The sequence below is a fragment of the Bombus bifarius genome, unplaced genomic scaffold (genome assembly GCF_011952205.1).
Source record: "Bombus bifarius isolate JDL3187 unplaced genomic scaffold, Bbif_JDL3187 scf7180000008232, whole genome shotgun sequence".
Lineage (NCBI taxonomy): Eukaryota > Metazoa > Arthropoda > Insecta > Hymenoptera > Apidae > Bombus > Bombus bifarius.
In genome coordinates, this window is record NW_022884527.1 from 326,776 (window position 1) to 350,717 (window position 23,942).

General features: G+C 44.9%; 1 protein-coding gene across 1 annotated transcript in view; it reads right to left on the bottom strand.

Annotated features, from left to right (window-relative positions):
• The window catches only part of LOC117211345 (single Ig IL-1-related receptor-like), a 133,319-nt gene that overhangs the window by 3,310 nt on the left and 106,067 nt on the right, over nucleotides 1–23,942 (bottom strand). The window contains exons 4-5 of the mRNA XM_033455107.1: nucleotides 10,026–10,159; nucleotides 8,678–8,842 (exon numbers count right to left, since the gene is read on the bottom strand). Of these exons, the coding sequence (XP_033310998.1) occupies nucleotides 8,678–8,842; nucleotides 10,026–10,159 (299 nt within the window). The remainder of the gene's footprint in view (nucleotides 1–8,677; nucleotides 8,843–10,025; nucleotides 10,160–23,942) is intronic.

Here is a 23,942-nt window from a genome sequence, read left to right on the forward strand (position 1 = left end):
TATCCAGATATTTAACGCTAGAACTACCAAACCAGTCGAATTGACTGGTTTTACAATTTTATTTTATAATTCCTACTTCATGTTATATTTTTTCTCCGTAATGATGTAATGACTTTTGTAACGGTAATAAAAAAGAATAATATAATGAATTTTATTTCGTTTTTTATACATTCAAACTGAAAATAATTTTGTATCAAAGCTACTTATACCAATACCAGTCGTAATGACTGGTACTTGTCAAGATGTAAAAGGGTCCTGCAATCTGTTTATCGAACCCCAATTAACCAGTTTCCTCGTTTTGTACAACTTCCTACACGTTTTCCAAATTTTTACTGCGTATCATTCCATATGACGATATTAGTTATCAGGAAAATTCCGGATCGATCGCCAAATCGCTAGATGCCAACACAAGAAGTACCACACCAGTAAAAATGACTGATTCTACAATTTTATAAATGTGTCAATCCTCGTTTGGGGATTATGGTCCCAGATGGATTAACAATACCAAAAATGTACTACATAATATGGAATTACTTCTGTAAGAAAGTAATAAATCGATAAATATAAAAATATTCTATTATTACGTATTTTCTAAAGGCCAGTTATTTTAACTGGTTTTGATAGAAATAGCTATCATGTTAATTATCGGTAGTTCTAGGGTTAAAGTCGCTGGAACGTGGAATAAGTGGAACGTGGAATAAATGGAACGTGGAATAAATGGAACGTGGAATAAATGGAACGTGGAATAAGTGGAACCTGTGGAATCGTGGCAAGGATGGTTGAAAGAGGAGAAGAGAGCAGCGGAGATAACAACGTTTCTTTCAACGAATAGATTACTATCTTCTATTTCTATTATTTCTAAACGATTCGTTCCTAGACGTTTAACACGTTGAATGCCCAGGGGGTAACCGGTGACTGGCACTCAACTTGGCCGTGGCGCCGTGAGAGTCACTGATGACTGGCGCATCGATATTAGTAGAAATACATAACTTGAACAAATGTCAATAGTTATAAATTTTGTATTATTACCATCGTTACTACAATGATGTGACGAAATTAATGCAGTATAAAGCATACAAAAATAGCTTTAGTTATACATGAAATATAGATCTATTGAGTTGGCAACTAAGTAATTGCGGATTTTGTCATTAGGTGGTGCTCACCTAATATTATTTGCGCCTCCTCCAATGGCTATCGAACATGGGGAAAACCCATCTTTTTCCGTGTTTTACCTTAATGAACAATAACCCTAAGGAACGTTTCGAACGTTTGAAATTTTATTTATTTATTATTTCATTGAAATTAATTTTATGAATCTCTTGTAGGTAATACTTCAACATTACATGTATCGTATAATAAAAAATTCATCGTGGCTGCGCGGCCAAACCTTGTAAAACTGGCGTGGCATTCAACGTGTTAATTATATTTCAATTCTGACCAATCGTCTCTTTAGAACAATTAAAACCATTATCCTCCACTTCGATCAGCCACTCTTTGAAATTAATTTATAAAAGAGATTAAATTAAAGATATTTTCAACAGATGTATCGATATAAAAAGATACAAAATACAAATATAGAATTAGTTCTATCGATGAAAACGATAGAGTTGGAAAAGATAAATAAGCGAAATTGTTTTCGAGGATCTTGCGCGATAAGATACTCGCTTCCTGTTTATTTGTTTTCAAAACGGGATCTTGTCGTGGCACTTGTTTTTGGCGGACTTTCCGGAACGACGCGACGTCGTGAATTCCGTCGTAGGCATCGCCAGTGCCAACGAGTGAAAGCGACCGAGCGTGCAACTATTCCTCGTCGTTGCTTGGACGCGTCGAGTCGGTCACGGGGTCATCTAGAACGCGGCCGACGTTATCTTTGCGCGTGATCTTCGATCGTTCTCGCGTGCATTCCCGAGAAACATCGATCGACCAACGATGGACGATACGGACGATCGCGCAACATTAGCTTCTGCGAGACAATAACCGACCGGGTCGAACGACCTTAAACTAAACTAGCGATTTCTAACCTCTCTCATGGCAGACTTAAGTAAAGCTATTTGATATAAGATCCCAGCTTTTTGCAGCTATAAAACTCTCGAACGTCTCGTAACGATGCTATTTCGTTCCCTAATCAACCGTTTATTACACAGTTGTTTTATACGCGTGTTGGCGTTCGAATCGATCAAGAGTTTCGAATGTTTTTTAATCGTTTTAGGTCGACGCAGCGCGATCGCACCGTTCGCGTACTGTGGTGAACTGTGTCGTGATGTTTGGTCACGATCGTCAATTCGCAATGCGCTCGGTTCCGAATGTAGCTCGTCGCTAGTCATATCAGTTTCCTCTCGTAATGACTTTTTTTTCAAATAGTCGTAAACCACCTGCATACACGAAAAAAGAGCAGCGCGATCGCGTCGATCGGTATTCCTCGCAAACAAATGAACGAAGCGCTATCGAGCCGCATGGCACAATCCCAAACGGATTCTTAAAAACGTCTGCCACTAAAACACGGTTAAGCGACTCAATTAAGGGGGGGGGGGGAAGGTTAATTCGTACAAAAATAAGGCATATTTTTGTGAATTATTTGTGACGACACAGTTAAAATCTCTTTATTAAAACCAATAGTACATGAAAGTATGACATTCGAAGAATATTGTATAAAATTTTCACGGAGAAATATTAAAAAATACGGCAATGGCAGTAATAATTATGATGTGTCTCGGAAAATTGCGGTGCCCGTGATAACTTGGTGCTGGATCATCTGAAATCAAAAAATCAAAGTTCATTCGTTAGGAAACAGTCTTCCACAGGTAACGCTGGGAGGGTTTTTCGAAATTTCAATTTTTCACTTTTTTGGAACACTTTGAAGAGGATATTAGCCGCAAATTTTCGCAAAGTCGGCTAATTTATCCCTTCAAAGTGTCCTAAAAAAGTGAAAAATTGAAATTTCGAAAAACCCTCTCAGCGTTACCTGTGGAAGACTGTTAACTAACCAATGAACTTCGATTTTTTTATTTCAGATGATCCAGCACCAAGTTATCAGGGGCACCGCAATTTTCCGAGACACATCATAATTATTACTGCCATTGCCGTATTTTTTAATATTTCTCCGTGAAAATTTTATACAATATTCTTCGAATATCATACTTTCATGTACTATTGGTTTTAATAAAGAGATTTTAACTGTGTCGTCACAAATAATTCACAAAAACATGCCTTATTTTTGTACGAATTAACCTTACCCTCCCCCCCAAACACTAACATTACCAGACCGATTCGATGTTCGATTGATCGGTTTCAAAATTTAATTTAAAATTGTACGTACATTCTTGTTTCTTCCGTTCGTCTAACTTTATGTAAATTCTTCTATTATCTGATTAATCAAATTCTCAATTCTTTTTTGCTTCTTTGTTGCATCGCCTAAATTATCGCCTGTTTACCGCGACCACTGTCGTTTGACCGGTCGACGAATTTACATCTTTTTCCAAAGTTCTCTATCTGGGACCTTAGCTCGGAACTCGAGTAAGATCTAACCAGCTATAGTTGCATACATGTAAATGCGATATGTGCTTGGCTGCGTCGCAAGCACTTGAATAATCTGAGTGCATGTCGCGTAACGTAGAAACACAACGGAGTCTTATCGGAGAAACACTCTGAAGAAACACTTTTCAAGAATACACTGCCTCTATAATGAGTTCTAAATGTAGTATCATTGAGAGAGTACGGATCGAAGCCTACGAGAAATCGAATGCGACAAGGAGCGAACAAATCTCGTAATATTCAGTGCATTGGCTTTGTGTTTTGTTTTATCTCTGAACATGTCCACACGTTCAGTGAGAAAGTTAGCGAAAAACACGCGAAATGAGAATGATCTGTTCGTCTATCATCTCTCGTTTATATTACATATAAAAATGAGAGTATATGATCAATTATTTTATTGTTACTTAAAAGTTATGTCGTGCGTTATTTGCTACGATAAATTGACAGTTTCTTTCGAGGAAACAACGTCTATTTCGTAGAATATAAGATAAGGTACAGGTGAAGCTTTAAGCGGTACGGTCAGCGTTAACTTACAAATACGTGCAAAATAACATTAGGTCGTCCGAAAAGTTTCTTTCGTTTCATAAGGAAATAATCAATGCACAACATTTTCCGTTTTATATCGTTTTATCGAATTACGTATGATCCATTTTGTTCTATCAAAATAAAGATCACAACGTTCGACAAATGTCCTACTGGACAAATTGTAAAATGTAAATAAATAAATAATAAAAAAGAAACGTTCGATAGATTAGGTTTCATGTTTGTATAAAGATGCGTTGTTGTAAAAGACGTGTCTGTAAAAGAACACACTTTTCGGACAACCTAATAATTATATAATTATTCTCATAAATATCGTTGTACAGTGGATGCAACGAAGCTTGAGATTTACCAGTGTTTGATCATTGAACGATAAAGATCTATCTTTGAAGCTACTCGATGGAGTGTTATGCTTTCCGAATGAGAATATGGGACACATGGAAGTTTCTGTTAGGAAGCCGGTCTCGTATTCATATAAATCTGATAGTTCGACTGATGAATGTAAAGTGGAAATCGTTCTCAATGAGGTAAACGATTATGAAGAAAATTACGATACGCAATGCTTGTTTTGTACGGGCTTTTACTCTCCGCATGTATCTTGTACGTGCATGATGCACGATGGATTAAACGTATAAATAAAGCGTTATCGTTTCGTTAGCGAAAAAGAAAAGGAAAAAAGAAAAAAGCAAACATACGGATTAGCAACCCATTTTTTAAATCTGTCTGTTTTTATCATTTGTATTTTTATTTTACTACGAAGAAATTGAATATTTTTGTTCATTGCATTTTTCCGTAGGTTTCGAAAGAACACATATTTTATCTTCAAAACGTGCAGTAATTTTTAATAAGTCGAGAGTTACGACGTTAAAGGGAAACGAGTCTCGTGTCAGGCATCGTCATCTCAAACGAATTACAAAATTTTTGCTACGCATCAAAAAATATTTAATTGAATAATTAAAGGGAAAGTAGTCGGTGCCCTCGATTAAATAGTCAGGTATCGTACGTTTTCAAAATTCTTCACTGCGAAGCGACTGAAAATCGTGGAGCTGGATAAATCCGGGCGCCGTTGCCCTCTTTATCGGTCTACCGATTTTTCAGCGTTTCCCTCGTCAGAGAGACAAGCTATAGAAAGAGGGAGGGGGCGGAGCAAAAAAAAAAAAAATACCGTTCGCCAACCTATTTGCGCTTCGTTCCGGACTCTTACCCTTTGTGGTTCGCTGGAAACGAACCAATTTCTCGCAAAGAGATTCGAAAATCAAACGCGAAACAAAGAGAAAAACGCGGAGAAGGAGCAGGGAAATCGTATCGATCGGCTTGGTGGTTGTTTGTTCGTTCGATCGGGCCAGCGAGAAAGTCTCGGTTTTCGCGTCGAGGCAACTTCGATTAACGCGCGTTGCTCGGCCCAACGAGCAAGTTAACGCCTGCGGATATTCGCAGATTTCCTCTGGAAATCATTGTTTCCAAAGCGACTTACTTTCGTTGGACAGTGGGATCGCTGCTCGTCTGGCACGCGTTCGCGATCTTTTCAGTCGGCTAACAAAGAGAAAACGTTCTCCGCAAAACGGTTAATGGACGACGTCGCGGTGCACTGCTTCCGAGAAGCACCGTAATCGCGGCAATTTTCCAGCTTCCGTATTAGGGTAGGGGCCACTCGATCGGCGGCAGCCTTATCGATCAGATCTCGTCCGGACGAGACGGCATCTCCTTCCGTAACAGGCTTCGCCGTACACGTGTAACTCGTCACAGCCTGAGGCTCGCGCGGCCGCGATTTATCGCCCATGTCTCGGCCGATCTTTCCGATTTTTCCTTCCTTTTCGTTGTACCTTGAGCGATAGACCTGTGCCGACCGCTCGGCAACATTCGCGATATTTTGCAAGCATTTAGTCGAACGACGATGGCGAACAACCGTGAACAACGACATCGTCTACCCACGCACAGCTCCAACGCGGAAGACGCTTGAGTGCACGTTCCAGGACGATCGGCGATCGGACGATACTTATGTACTTGTATATAGGATGTCCCTAAAATGGTTGTACAACAGGCCGGGTAGCGATTCTGCATGCAACGATAAGCCGAGAAAAGAGAAAATAACATTCTTTCACTCAAGACTTTGCTTCCGAAAAAAATGATGCGCGCTGATCGCAAGTTTCCAACTACGAAACTTCTGTTTCTGCTCGCGTTTGTGTTACGTATTAAATGCCAAGAGTGTTTCAAGGATAATAGCGTCGAAGACTTAAAAGCAAACGTAGCTTCGGCTTTCCAAGACTTGCAAAATACATGCAATTGGCTACATGTGCGCGATAATTTAGTTGGAAGAGTGCAGCTGTGTGTGCAACAGTACTTGTTACGTTAATCGAAGGATTCTTGAAAAGTATACTAGTTTCAACCTTATTCACGAAACAATTCAAATTAAATACAGAATAAAAAAAAGTAGTAGTAGTACGTACAATTCGATATCACGGAAATAAGATAACAGCAATAACAGGCAGCTTCGTAGCTGGGTAATACACGGTTACCTGTCGAATCCTCAAACCTTTCTTTTTTGGAAACAGAACCTTAAATGAAAATACGTGTAGTATCGGGTAAAAGGGCCTAAGAAACATCGAGTTAACCATAGACAATGTCGCCAGAGCCGAGGCGCTGTCGGATCTATTAATGCGTCCTCGGTCTTTTCAAGTGCCTAGTTTCGTTAGAAAAGACCTACCTGACCCTGGCTACGAGCGTCTGCGGAACACGTGTGCGGTGGGCCTAGCAAAAGACAAAAGAGATGCTACAACGGCCAGAGAGTTAGTTGAGAAGCGCAGTGTGAGTCGAGAGGTCACAGAGTGTGAATCGACTTACGACGATATTGTAGTCGGTCCTGTTGTTATTGAGTATCGCTTATTAAACTACACTAAACTCTAAATATAACATCATTACTTGTCCTTACTCTAAGAATCCATACGTTACTACATACGTTATTCTTTTCTTCTTGACTTATTGCTGCGCGAAGATTCTTTTATTATTCTACGTATTACCGATCGTAATCGATCGGTGGTCAATCAGTTGGAAACGAAGCGATCACCCTGCCAGACTTATCAGGGAGACCGATGTCGTTTCGATGTTACTGTCGACCATATTACAGAGTATATTTCATGCGTTGTAATATTGTAATACGCAAATAAAGCACCGTTTTGTTAAGCAGTCCGATTTTACCGTGCACACCCGTTGTACACGGCGAGGGATAAGGCTGCCAATGCGAACAACCTACTACCATTGCAGCATTCGTTTTATTCTATCGGATCGTTCTGTCAAAAATCTGAAGAAAAAGGAACCAGCGACCAACCGAGGAAACGGATAACGAAACGCGGATCGTTCGTCGCGATAAGAGAAACAAGGTTCGCGGCAAGGTTGCGCCGCTTATCGAGAGAAGGTTCGAAGGGTGGGAGCAACTCCGACAGAAGGAGCTTGAAACGAGGCGAGAAACGTTTAACAGCGAGCCTTCCAACGTAAAAGGTACTCTCTCCTTCCCCCGATTTCTCTCTTTCTCTCTCGTACAGCGTATTCCAGCTATCGGAACGAACAGAGTCGTTACGCTCGATTCGAATCGCGCGCAAAATAAAAGGTGGAAAATAGAGGAGAAGAAATAAAGGAGGAAATCGTTAACGCGGCTCGCGGGCCATTCCCAGCGTGGATTAAACGAAGATTAAGTAACCCGGTGGCACGACTATCGCGCGGATGGGGTCGCCATCGCGAAACGCTCGGGATATTAGGGTGATTCAAAGGGGGAACGTGAAGTTCCTCCGGGAGTATCGAACGGCGGTGGCGGCGGCAGCGACCGTGGCTACGCCGCTATTCCAAGGATGCGTAAAACTTGCACGAAATGGGAATTCGATATGTTAATTTCGGCCCGATATAGGCTACCTCCCTCCGAATACTTTGCCGGAACAAAGCCGATCGCGAAAATACACTCAACTGGCTAACGATCGATGAAATCTACCGCAGCGAAGTGCCGGACGTTGAACGGAACTGTTTCGCGAGAACGAAATAAAAGCAACGTACACACGTACTGCGAGAATCTTCGCGAAAAGCAAACGATTAAACTCTCTACGATCGAATATCGTCACGGTGGCAGCGTTTAGGATTTATTTTTAAAGTAGGACGGCGGGCTAAATATTTATTTATTGGAATTTGCTTCGGCCAGTATCGACTAGACACTTAGCGAGTGTCAGCGGAAAAATATACCGGTCATAAACGCGAGTTATTTGGACGGTACGAGTTACCGACGAAACGGTACCGTGGCAAAAACGACGCTTACTTAACGCTTGCGGCGCCCGCTTCTTCGTTCGTTCCTTAACGAACGGATTAACGTCGCCTGCATCGCTCGGAGTAAGAAAACGATCGTTGAAAAACCAAGGACGATAAGAAGATTGGATGCAAGTCGCTCTCATTGGCCCTCTCGTAAGAGTCAGAGCAGGGCGAAGGAGGGAATGAGGAAAGGGCGGAATTTGATGACTAGTGCTCGGCGAAGCGAGGACGCATCGCTATTGCGTATCGTCGGAAGGAATGGTGGGAGATTAAGAATCGTAGGTAACCGAGAGAAGAAACTCGGCTGTACGATAATTACCGTTCTCCTCGAGAGGGGCGAATTTGTCCCGGCAGAGCAGCACCAAAGGCAGCCAACAGCGCGCGTAAAACGCGCCGACCGAGATCAGCAGAACCAGCACCAGCACGCCTACCAGAAACGACCTTCTCCAGGATCCGTTTTGTACTTCCAACGCGAACTGTGGCTCTGCAAAAGCAAACGTCCGCTTTATTTTCTTCGCCGTAGAAAGGCTATGGCTAGAGATGGCGAGCAAAGTGGCTAACAGTGATTCATCACGGTGATCGTTGAATCACGATCACGGGCGGTCGTGATCTAATTTCATTCACGACCGTGATCGTGATTCTTTTTATCTCGAGCGAATTTGCTCGCTGTGATCGTAATTCTTCATCTTGATTCAATTATTTCTTGCAAGGCACTTGAATGCCGCTTAAAACGCATACAAATATTTGCATACGTCGTAAATTACAAATTTCCTTGCCTTCTCTTTACACAACGGAAATTTACGTTGTTAGGTATTGCAAATAGGAAATAATTCGATTTTCTTTTCTTTACCTCATATCAGGATTTTAACGAACAAAACATCGATTCCTGCTGTCGATTCGAAAACCGTGATATTCGTTTGATGTGTTCGCCACCGATCGAAAGCGACCACGAAATGTCACGAATCACAGTCGTGAATCGCAAACATACCAGTTTACGCCATCTGCAGGATGAAGAAAGAGAAAGAGGAAACCCGAATTTATTTTAGGGCAGAAAAGAAAAAGCTATACTTGCTATTGTGGGTACTAATTTCAGAACAGTGCGTCTACCAGCAGTGAAAATCTTCCGAACGAATGATTCACCGAATGTAAGATTTTACGTTCTGAATCTATCATCTCGTGCAATGATATCTATCAAATTGCATCACGATCGGCCACCGGTGTCACTCGGAATGATATTTGAAAGAAAGAAACGCAGCGAGGCGGAGAAAAGGAAAAAGATTTCTTCCGCCGTGTGATGCTCGAGCGTAAACGATTCGCTGCACCGCGATTCCACGTCCGACGTCCACGAGCGTACGAATTTCGGTTAATTGGCTGGAATTAATTGGGTCACTCTGTCAACTGTTAACGAGCGACGAATTAAATCGGAAACGATTGAAATCGCTGCGAGACGTCGTTTAAACTGTTGAAAGCGCGGATCGGATTGTTAATTAGCAGCGGTTAAAAGGATACGTAGATGACCGCCTCCCCTTTCTCTTTTCTTCCTTTTTTTCTCCGAGTATATCCGCGGACTCGTTTTCCCGATGCGATGCAATGAAATCCGCGCGAGGAAACAATCACGAGAGAAGATTTTTCCCGCCGGCCGCGACACGGTTCAAAGGTCCCATTACCTTGCCGATAAACGTGAGCGGGTAACGTGATCTCCTCGTCCACGCCGTTGCTAACTTCGCACTTGTACTCCCCGTAATCTTCCAGAGTTATGTCCTCGATTTCCAGGTAAGAGCCGATGATCTGATTGTTCTCCCTGAAACAATAGTCGTTGATTAGCAAAGTAGGAGAGTAAGTAGAAACCTGGTCCACGTTTATTTTCATTACCTGCCCATTTACTTTACTTCTCGATTTTAAACATAAAGGCAGGAGCGGACTGGGGTTTTTTAGTTTTTAAAAACTAAACGGGAAATTACACGACCCGCCCTCCAACTTTAATTTGTCGATTCGATTATTCTACGCCGACCGACCACAATTTCTCAAATCCCTACTGACCCACCGGTAATTTTCCCAAACTCTCAAACAAACTGTCCCGACGACCAATCCCGCCCCTGCACACAGGTAAATGTTTGCAATTTCGTGCGAATCACTCGAGAAAAGAATGCTATTCGCGCGTGCGCTCTCTGCTACGGTACTCTCACACTGGAGGAGAAAATTTCGACAGAATGTTCGTGTCGAGTACCCGTTAACGAGTAACTTGTGAGCGTAAACAGAGCACTCAGATTGAAGGAATATCGGTTAGGCCAGAGAAACGCGTGAGAGTCATTTAAATTTTTGAAGAAAATTCGGAACAATAAGGGACAGGAAGAAAAGATTTGTGGCGGATCGGTATCAACAGGACGCCGACAGGTCGAGGCATCAACGCGGCGCACCACCTCCCGGGCGATCCGCGGGTACCAACCGCCAACACCAGAGGGCTACGACGACAACGAATCTATCTATCTCGCTAGCGGTCGAATATACGGGCGAATGATACAAATACCGCACCTAGCGAGACTCCCTCTACGTCTAAGGCAGGGACTACTGGGCATAGCAAGTTTTCAGGACAGAAAAGAATAAAAAAAAAATTCATGAAAAAGCTCCGCTCCCCAGCGGCTTAAACCCAAAAATTGTATTATACACGAAAAATGTAAAGCGCCGACGCATAATACAGCATGGCTACGTCGTACCGCCGCGTATCGGTACCTTTGCCTAACATATCATTACAAAAATTTACCGTTTATTGTGAATATGTATCTAAAACTGTATTCTTGGGCTAAATAAACAAATTTCCACGCCACGGACTACCGGGCATAGCCTTACTGACGAGTCCACCGGTAGTCCCGGGACGAAACGCAAACTCTCTTTTCACCCAGCTTCGCTTACACCTCCTACAGATTGTTGAGAATTGTGGATCTTAATCGCTGAAATAAATGTAAAGGAACACTTGGATTAAACTCAGAATTGATATCAAGATAGTTTCAGATTTATTTGATATGTGATTTACAAGATATTCGTCGATACACATTTGCGCGCGTCACAGCTCTCTGTTTGTCTCGCCATCTTCTTTTCCACACTACCAAAGGAACAGTTGCATTCCTCTGTTTAACGAGACGCTGTGCACGCACATACTGCCACATACACTCATACTCATGTATGTGTGTCACTACTACGCGGCTAATCCACTGTAGCACACAAAATTACACATATCTCAATAAAGATAAAAGAGGGAAAGAAGAGATGAAACAGCGAGGCTTCCGAATCGCGCAACACCGCGATCCTCGGGAACCGTGATCGATCCGCGGCGATGGGTCTACTCGTAGAGCGGCTTTGCCAGGAAAACGACGAAGACTGGAGAATCGTTCGGAAGAACACGCGCGTAGACAACGGGTCGTAAAGATCCGTGTTCCGAAGAAGGAAACGAAACGCGCATCGTTCGAGAAGCTGCGGCCATAAATGCGCCAGGTGGACGCCATATCGCGTACTTTCCGGAAAATATCGCCCCGTCCCACTTTGACCTCGCTCGCGTGAACCGAACGATCGTTCGCGTCATGTTTTCCTTTCCTCTTTTTCCTGAAAGTTACTCCGCGACGAGTCGCGTGCTTTCATTGCTTACAAATCCGTCTGCGCGTCGCGGAACCCATGTAACTACGTCTGCTGTGTTTTCAAAGGAAAAAGAAGCTGAGCTCGTCCGACGCGATGACTCGTCGTGTTGCACATCTGCGCGCCACGACCGGCTGCAGCGTGCCGATTCCTTCGCTTGTAATTTCGTTTTATCCGCGCCGATCGACAGCCGGTCTACGGCCGCGCGAATGGAATCGATCGGACGACCTCGAGGCTGCGACCACGACGAACCTTTTGTTCTCGGAATTTTTCGAGCGGCCGCGAAGCGCGAGAACGCAGAGAGCCCGCGATCATTGATCGACGAGCGAGCAGCCATAAATCAGTCGGATCGAGGGGACACGTTCGACCGGCAGAAGTTCTTTCGTCGAGGTTATTAAGCTTATAGAGCCGTCGTCAGCTGTCCATCGACGTCAGTCGCTGCGACCTCGCTATCGCGCGAACGTGTCGTGTCTCTTCTCTCACCGGGAGAAGCGGTCTTTTTTCTCGGAAGCGTGTTCGTCGCGACGCGACGCGGCTTCCACGACTCCTATCTTCTTTATCACCGGTGCATTCAACGCGAGATCATGCTACTTTGCGACGTGCCTCCGACTCGAGAACTCGAATTTTCCTCGGTTCTCGGATATAACACCGCGATATCTTCGCGTGTCTGCGAAAATTTGGTTTAATCGGTTCCGGTATCCCGTCAAACGTCCGTAACGAACGTTTCATCAGAATAAAAAATAACGGTGATAGGGCGACGTTGCGTTTTAAGCTCACGTAAAAACTTGCAAACGCGATTCCGCTGAAAAGTGGTGATTCGTTTGCTGTCGATGCGAAGCGAATCCGCCACGCGCGTCGCGTCGCGTCGCGTCGCGTCCCCCTAGTGAAAATTCAATCCACCGGCGATACTTTTTTCGAATCGCGTCCCCTCGAATCGTTTTGCCGAGGCAAAACGAATTCCGGAGCAAATTCGCCGCGCGACCGAGCTTTTCCACTCTTTCCGACTTTTTCCATTCTCCGGCAGGTGTTGGCAGTCGTGGCCGCGGATCGCAGGAATATTTTATTCTGGTCGGTCGGTTTTAATCGCATCGGGAAAAATAGAGGGGGTAATGCGAAGCGACGATGGAAGATTTTTCGGACCGTGAGACCGGCACACGACCACGGCTCGGCGTTTATTGTCGGGAAAGTTGCAGGATGCGGCTACGCGCAACGCGTATTTTAAATTGAACAACTTCCCCGATGTTTGCATCGGCTGGCATCGGTTCGGCTTCCCATCAGGCCCTTCCGTTGACGATTCAATCCGGCAACTTTTAATTAAAAGTTGCACGGTAAAATTCGAAACAATCGGGAAACGCCATTCATTACGGAACGCTCCGTTGCGAATTACAAAAGCAAATTTCGACTCGACTCGACTCGATTTGCCGTTGCTCGCTCCTCGTCCTTCCCGTCACCGCTCGTTTCCCATCGATTCCACGTCCACCGATCGACGCATCCTGATGGGATCTGAAACGTTTTAAATCGCTTGGAATCCGCATCGCGCATACACACGCGGCGACAAATTCGAATCACTTCGAACATGATTCGAAGCTTCAAACTTTTGACACTACGTTTCGATTCTTCGGGGTCACGAATTTCTTGACAGTCTCGATAGGTTTTGAAAGCTCCGCGAGTATTCAATAATCTAGCCGTATAATATTAACGTCTAGGTAATATTTCGAGATTGTTTTAATTATTTCTGCTCAAACAGTATAACTAATACAAATAATATAAAATACCAAAGAAAGTGCGAAAAGTGCGAGTTTTCGTAAATACATTTATCTGGAGACTTTTAAAGTTCTCGGGAATTATCGAGATTTTCAAGAGCTTTAAGCTTCGAATCATGTCCGCAGCGATACGAATTGTTTGCCGTATATACAAATTCGAAGCGACTCGAAGCGTTTCGGATCGCATCGCTATCGTAGCTTCTTTCACCAGGGAAACTTCGCAGGCTCGTTGATCACGTTGTACGCTGTAATCGCGCGAGTTCGCAACTCACAACGCGCGCTCAATCCGTGTACGTTGATCCTCCGGGTCGAGTCGCCGAAACTGGCGTTGTTTAATAAATTTTCGCTGAGCTGGCAAATATTGTTGTTTGCCAAATATCCAGCGGAACGGAAACCATGCTACGAGCTTCGAGAGTCGAAAGTCATCCCCCGCTTTGGGGAAACACGGTTTCCTAGTCGACCACGCGAGGCGATGATGCGCGGAGTATCCTCGAACCGACCAAATTATGCGCTCGGAATTAATTGCTGGCGAATCACGTTCACGAACCCCATCCATCCTGTAATTAAATTAGCATGCCGGAACACGGCGCGCGTCCGATGATCGGCCAACGCATCGCGTACACCGGTCCACGTCGCCAACCTTTTCCTTTTGTTTTTTCTCCGAGTTCTCCACAGGTGTCTCGGAGTCGTTCGAGAAAACGGCCAGAGGCGAGTCGTCGATGCCGCGGCGCGATTTCTCGTCCATCGATCTTTTTTTTCATTAACGTCATGGATTTTAACGTACCGACGGATTTCGGACCTTTCGATTCGGCTTGCTATTCAGACTTCTGCCAAATACCTTCTAAATATCTTCCAAATACCATAATTCGGATTTATTCCAGCGCCGGCAATCTATCCATTGGTTAACTATCTTTGATTTTCATCGATCTTTTCTCCAAATTGTTTCTTACGTTCAAGACCTGGCCTGGTCTGCGGCCCGAAGATGGGAGAAGGCAGATAGTTTCATCGCGTTTCTTACGCATCATACCGTGCCCTTTATACTTTTTTTTTCATTCGTGTCCTCTGGTATAAATATACGTACAGCAACGTAGAGTGTAGAGTATTTAGCATACGTAGATCTATGTACGTGCTAATACCACACGGCTGTAAATCGTGTTCTAATTCTTTATCTAACATTATCGTACCAAATGTTACTCACTTGTAAGATCGATAAATTGAATTAAATTAAATTAAATTAAACCTAAAATTAGCCGTGGCTTTATGGCCGTTGTAGTAACATCTCCGGGATCAACCGCGAGGACAAAGATCAATAGGTCAGATCTAACGGCAGTTCAGAGAACAGGCTGTGAAGGTTCGGAGTATCTCGTCGATTGAAATAGTTTAAATCGACTTAACGGCTCGGAATTTATAGAGTGTTCGGAGAAACGCGCGTTACGCGATCTCGTGTACGCGAATGGGCTTTAATCTCGTAAAAGGTGACGGGAAATCGATGAATCTAACGATTCTGTTCCCCGCCCTGCTTCCTCCTCTGCCCCTCTTCCTCTTTCTCCGTATCTCTCGTTCTCACCCCGCGCTTTCCCCTACTTCTTCATCGACGAACCAACCGATATCGCTACTCGTATCATTGCGTGGTCAATCCTGTTTAATTAAGGGAAACCGATAAACTCGCTACTCATTGTCCTGCCGTCGGACTCGATTCGACCATCGGAAACGACGCGTCTATTTTAATTAACTCTCTGTCATTCTCGTTTCGTCGCTTTCTCTCTGCGCGGCCGTTGGCGAACCATTGGAGCGCGCGTCGCGCCGCCAACGAGCACCGATTTCCGCGTATTCCGCGAGCGGCTTTCTTACAAATTCCGACAGCGTTGGTCGCTGCGGGTGTGGCGATTGTTTGAATGGCGCGCGAATACGCGCGTAAACGACAGAGTACGTAATTGACTGGACGCGTAGCGAAAGAGAACAGGTGCGAACAGTAGTAGAAAGATTGCGATCTGTTGAGCTTTTATATAGGTATCTCGGAATAGAAAGAGCAAACGCGTGGATGAGTGTATTCTAGAAATTCTTTATTCAGAAATGTTAGAAATTAGGACTCCTATTAGTGGTTTCTATCCTATGTGAAAATTTATTGATAGATGGATATATTACAGCGGATTAAACAGGAAACGATGATTATTTAACGTGAACTTAATGCAGTAGTGTGATATGACAGCTCTCGACTTTTGACTCTCCGGTGGCTAACTGAACTTCAACTTGCTATAACCCTTTATTAGAAATGTTAGAAATTAGGATTTCCAATTGTTTCTACTCTATATGATAATTTATTGATAGATGGATATATTACAGTGGATTAAACAGAAAACGATGATTATTTGACGCGAACTTAATGCATTAGTGTAATATGACAATTCTCGATTTTTGATTCTCCGGTGGCTAACTGAACTTCAACTTGCTATGCCGAAATATATCGATGGCCGTTAGACATATCGAAGTTTTTCCACCCTTTCGGTTTATCGGCATTTGCGTTTTACCGTCGACATTGTCTGTATACCGGCGATCTTTCCACGGTACTATAATAGAGACCGAAGAAGCCGCTGTAAAGAGAATCGTTGCGCCAAAAACTAAACACTAGGAAGATGTAGTTTTCCTAGAAGTGAGAATCGCTTCGACACTGCCCACTAGCGTTATATTGGGTTGGCAACTAAGTGACTGCGGATTTTGTCATTAGGTGGTATGGACAAAGTCGGCAATCACTTAGTTGCCGACTCAATGTTATAGGATTTCTTTATTAGAAATGTTAGAAATTAGGATTTCCAATGGTTTTTATCCTATATGATAATTTATTGATAGATGGATATATTACAGCGGATTAAACAGAAAACGATGATTATTTAACGTGAACTTAATGCAGTAGTGTGCTATCACAACTCTTGACTCTTGAGTCTCTTGAGGCTAACTGAACTATCAACGACTGCGGTGCCGAAATATATCGATCACGCCTATTGAAGTTTCCCAACCCTTTTGGCTTGTCGCCATTTGCTTTTTATCGTCTACATTGTCTGTATGTCGGCGATCTTTCCGCGGTACTATAATAGAAGAAGCCGCTGCAAAGACAACCGTTGAGCCAAAAACTAAACACTAGGAAGATGTAGAGTTTTCCTAGGAGTGAGACCCACTTCAACACGATCGATTGCGTATCGAAGCAAATTTGTGATAGTCGCGTAGCCAATGTAATTAAAAGACTATCGTTTATCGTTGCTTGATTTTAACACTTTGACTGCCACGTTGGTCGTATATGGCCAGCTACGGTTTCTCCTGTGACGCCACGGTGGACATTGGTGACCGGAGCGCTTCAACTTCTTGCAATTGTAAAAATTGAATGAAAATCGACAGTTAGGGCATTTTGAGTATAACCGATAAATAGAAGATACTTTGAAATAAAAAGTGCCCCATTGAACAATTAAACATTCTTATTAGAACATAAATAAAAAAAATGAGAACAAATCTTGCATCTAATGGTGCATTGTGTTTGCACCTATATCTTTGAGGGGCAATCTACGAATATTATTATAAACATACCTTAGAAAATAATCGTAAATGCTGTTTTATAATCATATAATTGCCTCATATAAACGAGGCCTTGTTATATATCGCTATCAACTGTTACCAAGGCACCACGGTGGTCACCCGTGACCACCAATAAGATAAACGGTCCATTAGGGAAGAATGTTGCCTTACATCATCAATTTATTATTATTTTGCCATTATATGCTATGAATAATAAAAATACTACCGTGGCGTCCTGTACGAAACATGTGATTTCGGCGTGGCAGTCAAAGTGTTAATTAGTTTCTCGTAAACAAGGGTGTGGCATGGGCGATCACCAGCGCGCGAATGACGAGTAAGCAAGGAATAAGACAAAATCGACACGTTTGTCCTTTGTTACAATCAGAACCGAGAATTACTTTCTCGAATCCCAGGTATCTTCGATCCCCCCGAATCGTCTCAAATTCGACGCGCTTCTCAACAGAGATCGATCGTCTATAAAAGTAAAAGCGAGATTGGTCGCACGTCGGAGAAAGCGAGTGCAACGGCGCTTTTACTTTTATAGACAAAACGCGCTTCGACGAAAAGCGACGGGCATCCGGCGCGATTCCGGTGGAAGCGGTAATCGGTTTAAACACACAGCACAACGATCGAGATCTTTTTTCCCGGGTGGTGGAATACGCGCGCCAACGGGCTTTGCTCGCAAATCGGAGGATTTTCAGGGATGTCGCCGAAACGCGGCAACGTCACGTTCGCCAGTGGTTTTAATCTTTCGAATAATACCGGGCGGAATTGCAAATATCAGCCGGCAGTCCGCGAAAGCGTTTTCGACAGCGAAAAAACTCGGCCAAATGCGCGATGCAAAGCGAACAAACAATCCTGGACAGTTCCCATCGGGCTAACTATCCAGGTAGTCGTATACTCGCATTGGAGGCGGCGGGGGGCGGCAGAGGTGCCGTGGCTTCCAGGAATACCTTCCAACGAAGCGGATGTTCCTGCACGCGCGGACTCCACGAGCAGCGACCAAACGGACTTCGAGCAATTTGTTGGCGCGTTCATTCAGTACGAAGAACGATATCACCGCGCCCAGAGACAAATTACAGTAAAAGCCAGTCAAGAATCGAATTGACGAATGGTTGACAGTCATGAACCACGATGGTCTGGCCCGTTACTCGCAACGCACGAACGAGTTGACCGCGACGCTACCTTAATTTAAACGTCGTAGTTGTAGTATTCGGATTAAGTGCTACTTTAGAATGAATATTGTTCGGAATTTTGAGTGGTCGTCCGTTTATGGCTCGGTCAGGCCCATTCCCTTCGTTGGGAAATTTCGAATTACCTGTCCGCCCCGAGCTGTAAACCTAATGACTTAAAGATCGGGGAAAAACTCCTGCCGGCATCGTATTGTGCGGGTGAAATACTTCACTCTCAACAAGATCTTACCACCGTTGTGTTCATAACATCACACTTATATACTCTTATACAACTCTTATACTCAAATAAAGTGCTAAATTACACTAACATTCGATCTATTAAACTTCCTCCACCTTGAGCGTTAATTCATTCAAGATACGCAATATTGACCGATCGGTTTGACCTGATCGGTTGCTCTTTAGTTGATAATTCGCAACAAATATCATTTAATTGCGATATAACGACTGACATCTATGCGTTCGGTGACGTACCCATTCAGAGCCACGTTAGTCGAAAGGAGCCGAAGAACGTTCGATTCTGGCAATTTAAGACGTCGATCGTCGGCCGCTGAATATTTATTCGGAAAAGTTAGTCGCGCGGCGATCACGCGCGAAATCAATATTTCACGAGGCCCCAGCACACACCAGGGCCGCGACCCATTCCCGTTGCTCGACCAATCGACTCTACTCCGTCGAGCGAGTTGTTAAGGTGCGGGATTTCTTGGAACGCGTCCAACGACTTCCGTTCCCTTCGGTTCGCCTATTTACTATTTGCATAAAACGGACGCACGCGGCTCCGAAATTTCGCATGACATAGCGATACGTATTCCAAACGGTTAAACCGCTCCTCCCTTGCTGTGTACTTAGTCCGCGTTGCCGCTCGATCGATGGAAATCGCGATTCGAGCAATATCAAGCTGAGCGGAAAGGACTCGCGACTCGATCGAAGGAAGGAGACTCGATATCGCGAATCGTCTGACGGTACTCGAAGGTGGTTCACGCGTCGCCAGGAACAGTTTCTGTGGCTGACAGCGAAGGGACGCTTTCGTTTCGAAGTTCTCGACGAGAGGATACCAATTAGGGTGGAACACGACTGATACGCGAAATCGAACGAGAACCCGCATCCGGCCGATAATCCGTCTGCGACTCGTTCCGCTACATCTCGTCGAGTGTTTATTTGTTCTTTTTTATTTAGGGATGATAGTAGGGATAAATTCTTTGCCACGAAAAGCCACACATTGTAGGGGAAACGCAATAGATATAAGTATATATGGATTATAAATTGGGGCAATGGTTTTCCTTCTGCTTTCCTGCGGCAGGCAATCGGCGAGATGCGTGGCGTGCGCGCTTCATTTCCCTTGTAATCAACCGAGAGAAACTCGAACGGGCTCGAAAGCAACGAGACGCATGACGTAATTTCCTGCCAGGATGCGCGTCGGCTCGACTCGGCTCGGTTCGGGCCGATTCGGCTCTCGGCTCGGTCCGGGCCGATTCGGCTTTCGGTTCGGTCGGGCTGAAATAATTAAACGGCACGTTGTAATCCGCGATGACAGATCCCCGTTGTCCCGACAGACAGAACTCGTCTGTCAAATTGCAGCCAGCTGAGCTCAGGTCAGATTAAGTTTCTATCGAGGAGACAGTTTCGCGTGCGTAGGCACGGGACGGACAGGATTAAGTGTCTACGTTGCAATTTCTCTTCATTTCGCTCGCCCCACATCGTCCCGTTTTTAGTCTCTCACGCGGATACGTTGGCTCCGGCGGTGGCTGATAAGACGGACGAAGGAAGCGATAAAAATATCGAAACGAAGGGACGGGTCGCGACGAGTTTCATCGGTGAATTTCGTTGGAAAGTATAGCGGAAAATCGTGGGCTGTCAAAACGGTTCCTGGATGCGTGGCGATAACGGAGATCGTCGACAGAGCGAAACGATACTTCGGATTCCATACGTTTTAACGTTCGAAATCCGACCGCGTGCCGGAATCGATTCGAATGGCCGATAATACGCTAATTTAATCGAGTAAATTGCGGCCGGGCCGTCCCGCGTTTCCATTCGCGCTCGCTCGCTTCTGTGTTCGAACTGCAATCGAATTACCCAAAAGGTTAAATGTTAATTAATCAGTTTGTCACGGGCTATCGTAACGTTTCGCGAATTCCACGCGGTTCCCCGCTCCCCTCAACATTCTGCGCTCCATCGATGATTCGTTTCGTTGCCTCGCACGGGACATTGTTCGAATCGTGGAAACGAATCTACCAACTTCTATCTTGCCATCGCTTTCGCCCCTTTCTATTCGCTTCGATCGATCGATTCGACGGCGGTTTCGTTTAATTTCCTCCGCAGTTCGGTCGATTTTCCGTCTGGTATCGTACTACCGCACATAGCTTTGTCTCTGCCGCGGTCTAGATATCGCCACTACAAAAAGGTAGAAGGCTTTTCGTTCTGACTCGACGTGCCGCGTTTTCAATTCGTTGCATCTCTATTTCCGTCCGCGTCCTTTCGATTCCTTCTTTTCTATTTATTTATTTGTTTATCTCGTAAACGAGAGAAAATTCCCATCAAAGTACAAACGGCGTACAACGCGTAAAAGACGGCAGCGCAATAACGACAAAGATATAAAGAACACGTAGGTAAGAGAAACAGATGTGAAGGTGCAAAACTGTGAGAGACGATACGAAAAGGAGAGAGAAAAGGAAAAAAGAAGAAAATGGAGGAAACGTGCTATATATGTTTTACAAGGTTTTATGAATTCGCGCTTGGAATATATACGGTGTGCCCTAAACAGGGTAGGAAGAAAAATCTGAACGAACATGTGCGTAGGAGAAAAGGTGTTTCTTTCCTTGGTGACGTTTTGTCCCTGCGAATGCTCGATCGTAATTAAACGCGAAGACGACAGTCGCATCGACGAGCAGATTTGAGAAGCTGCTGAAGGATAAATTGGCGTGAAAGAGAAGCCGGAATTTCGTAGCGAGTACGTTCCATGGATCCAACTCGGAAGGATGCATCGGCAGACAGCCTTTCTTTCCTCCTGAGAGTTTGCGCGGATGTACTCGCTCGGCTCGTGCTCCGAAGGGATGAAAAAATAGTTAGGCAGAGGCGGGAACGTAGGTCGCGCGAGAAGGCAAGGGAAACGTATCTCGGGGTATTTCATCGATCGACAAAGTTTAGTCGCAGTCTGCTTCCCCCCAGGGGAAAAGTATTATTCGAGCGGAACGACTCGGAATTAAGTTACGGACCCGTTATTACGGCATCATTAATATTAATTCCGGTTCTAGCGTGCCGATTAATTCGCCACGTCGGGGGAATTAAACGGATTACGCGGGAAATTTAACTGGTTGCGACCCGACTGTTTTTCACTGTCGGGGAACTCGGCAGATGTTTCGCCATGCGTCGCCACGGTTCCGTGGCCGACGACAAGCGAGGCCACGCTACGTTACGGAAATTTCACTTGGTCGAAAGCTAAATACCCGACCATCTATCGCAGAACGCGACCTTCTTCGTGTACTCGCGTCCCCCACACACGCGGGTGTATCGTTAAACGCGGCAGTTCTTCGAAACTCCAGGCCACGGGAAAATTGAACCAACCTCTCTGTTCCTCTGGCTTTGCTCGACGCGAGTAAAATTCACCGACTGCGTGGAAATATCGCGGAGGAAGCAGCGGCACGTTTCCGTCCTTTGTTCCGGTGTTTCTGTCAGCTCGTTGCTTCTCCGTTCTCGCCGGATGCTCGTCGCGCGTTTCATCTCGTCACCGTTCCGCACCGTTTTCTACCTTTCCCGGCAACGACGTTACAATTAATGCCGTCCCCTTTTTCGGTAATTGCGTCGCATTCATCGGCACGACGATATCTTGGCAAGACGATGCTACGCGTTGCCACTTGTACCGGTGCCGACGTTTGGCTTCATCGACCATCGTTTCTTCGCCTCAGCTACTTTTTTTCCGGTTCCGCCCTACCACCAACTCTCGCTTCTTACTTCTTTTTCTTCGATCCTTCCCTTTTGTCTCTTTTCCTTTTGTTCCTCTTCGGCACTTTTCAATATTTCATCGTTCTTTGCCCCTTCCTTTTTTTCTCGCGCTTCCATCTTATTTCCTTCTGCGTCGCTTTGGAAATACTCGACCGATTTTTTATCCTTTCCTAACCGCCTTTCCATTTCTCTACCCCCCCCCCCCGCCGCTGACTCCTTCCTTTCGATACTTTGCTCTATTCTTCCATCGGCCGACCGAACGACCGACCGGGTGGCTGGCTGACTCGCCCTCCGTCGCGAATTGTTCGACCGATTCGGTCGATAATTTCGCCCCGATGCTCGCGAAAATACTGTCTACTATCCTTCGTTTTCTATTTCGACCCGGAAATCGGTGCAGCGACGCTGAAACGAGCTTACGGGCTGGCTTTCTCCTTGCTTTGTCCAGGACAATTACGACCTGAATGGAAACGGGCGAAAGTACTTCAGTCGGCGATGAATTAGCGCTAGCGGGCGGCCGCTTCCACCATGAATTTGCATTCGAATGCAATCAACGTTAATAGATCCGCATCGACGCGGAGCAGCTCGGCGTAGCGCGCGCACGGCCCACGAGACCGCGTGTAATTCGTCTCTATTAGTCGACGAGTATTGGCCGCTTAAGATTTACGAGTCTGAACCGTCGTCGATCGCGCGGAATCTGTTCGTCACACCTGCGAACTCTATCGATCACCGCATTCCCGGCTAATGCGTCACGAGAGAAACGCGCTCGACGATGAACTCGAGTCTAGTTTCTTCGTATATCGTCTAGCGACTGCTCGGCAAGATTCGCGGTACACAAGCGTTTAGTAGTCGTACGTCGATCGCGAACAATCGCGAACGCGACATAATTCGCCGATGCAAAATGCCAACGCGTAAGACGTCTGAATTATCGATAACGATCCGTATAGCTATCTATGTATACGTAGATATATCAGTGCCTAGAATCGAATCGATCGCAGTGGATCGGTAATCGATCGGTCGACAGCGAAGAGATTACGCTGCAACACTGGCCGCGCGAACCGACGTTATTGCTTCGATATTATTCTTCGGTGTATTGCGAGTCTATTTCATACCGTAACATGGAGTGGAGTAAAATATAAATAAAGTATCGTCGTTGTTGCGTATTATCGATTAAAGAGCAACCGGTCAGGTCAAACCGATCGGTCGATATCGCGTACCTCGAATGACTTAACGTTCAAGGTGGAGGAGATGGAATAACTCGAGTGTTAGATTTAGACGGCACTTTATTTGTATTCGTTGTAGCACTTAATCGAACTAAGTTGGGACTTTGTCGTCCTGTGTCTGTAGTCCTCGTTGCTTGTAGTTGAATTAAGTTGGGACTCTGTCGTCCTGTGTCTGTAGTCCTCGTTGCTTGTAGTTGAACAAAGTTGGGACTCTGTCGTCCTGTGTCTGTAGTCTTCGTTGCTTGTAGTTGAACTAAGTTGGGACTCTGTCGTCCTCTGTC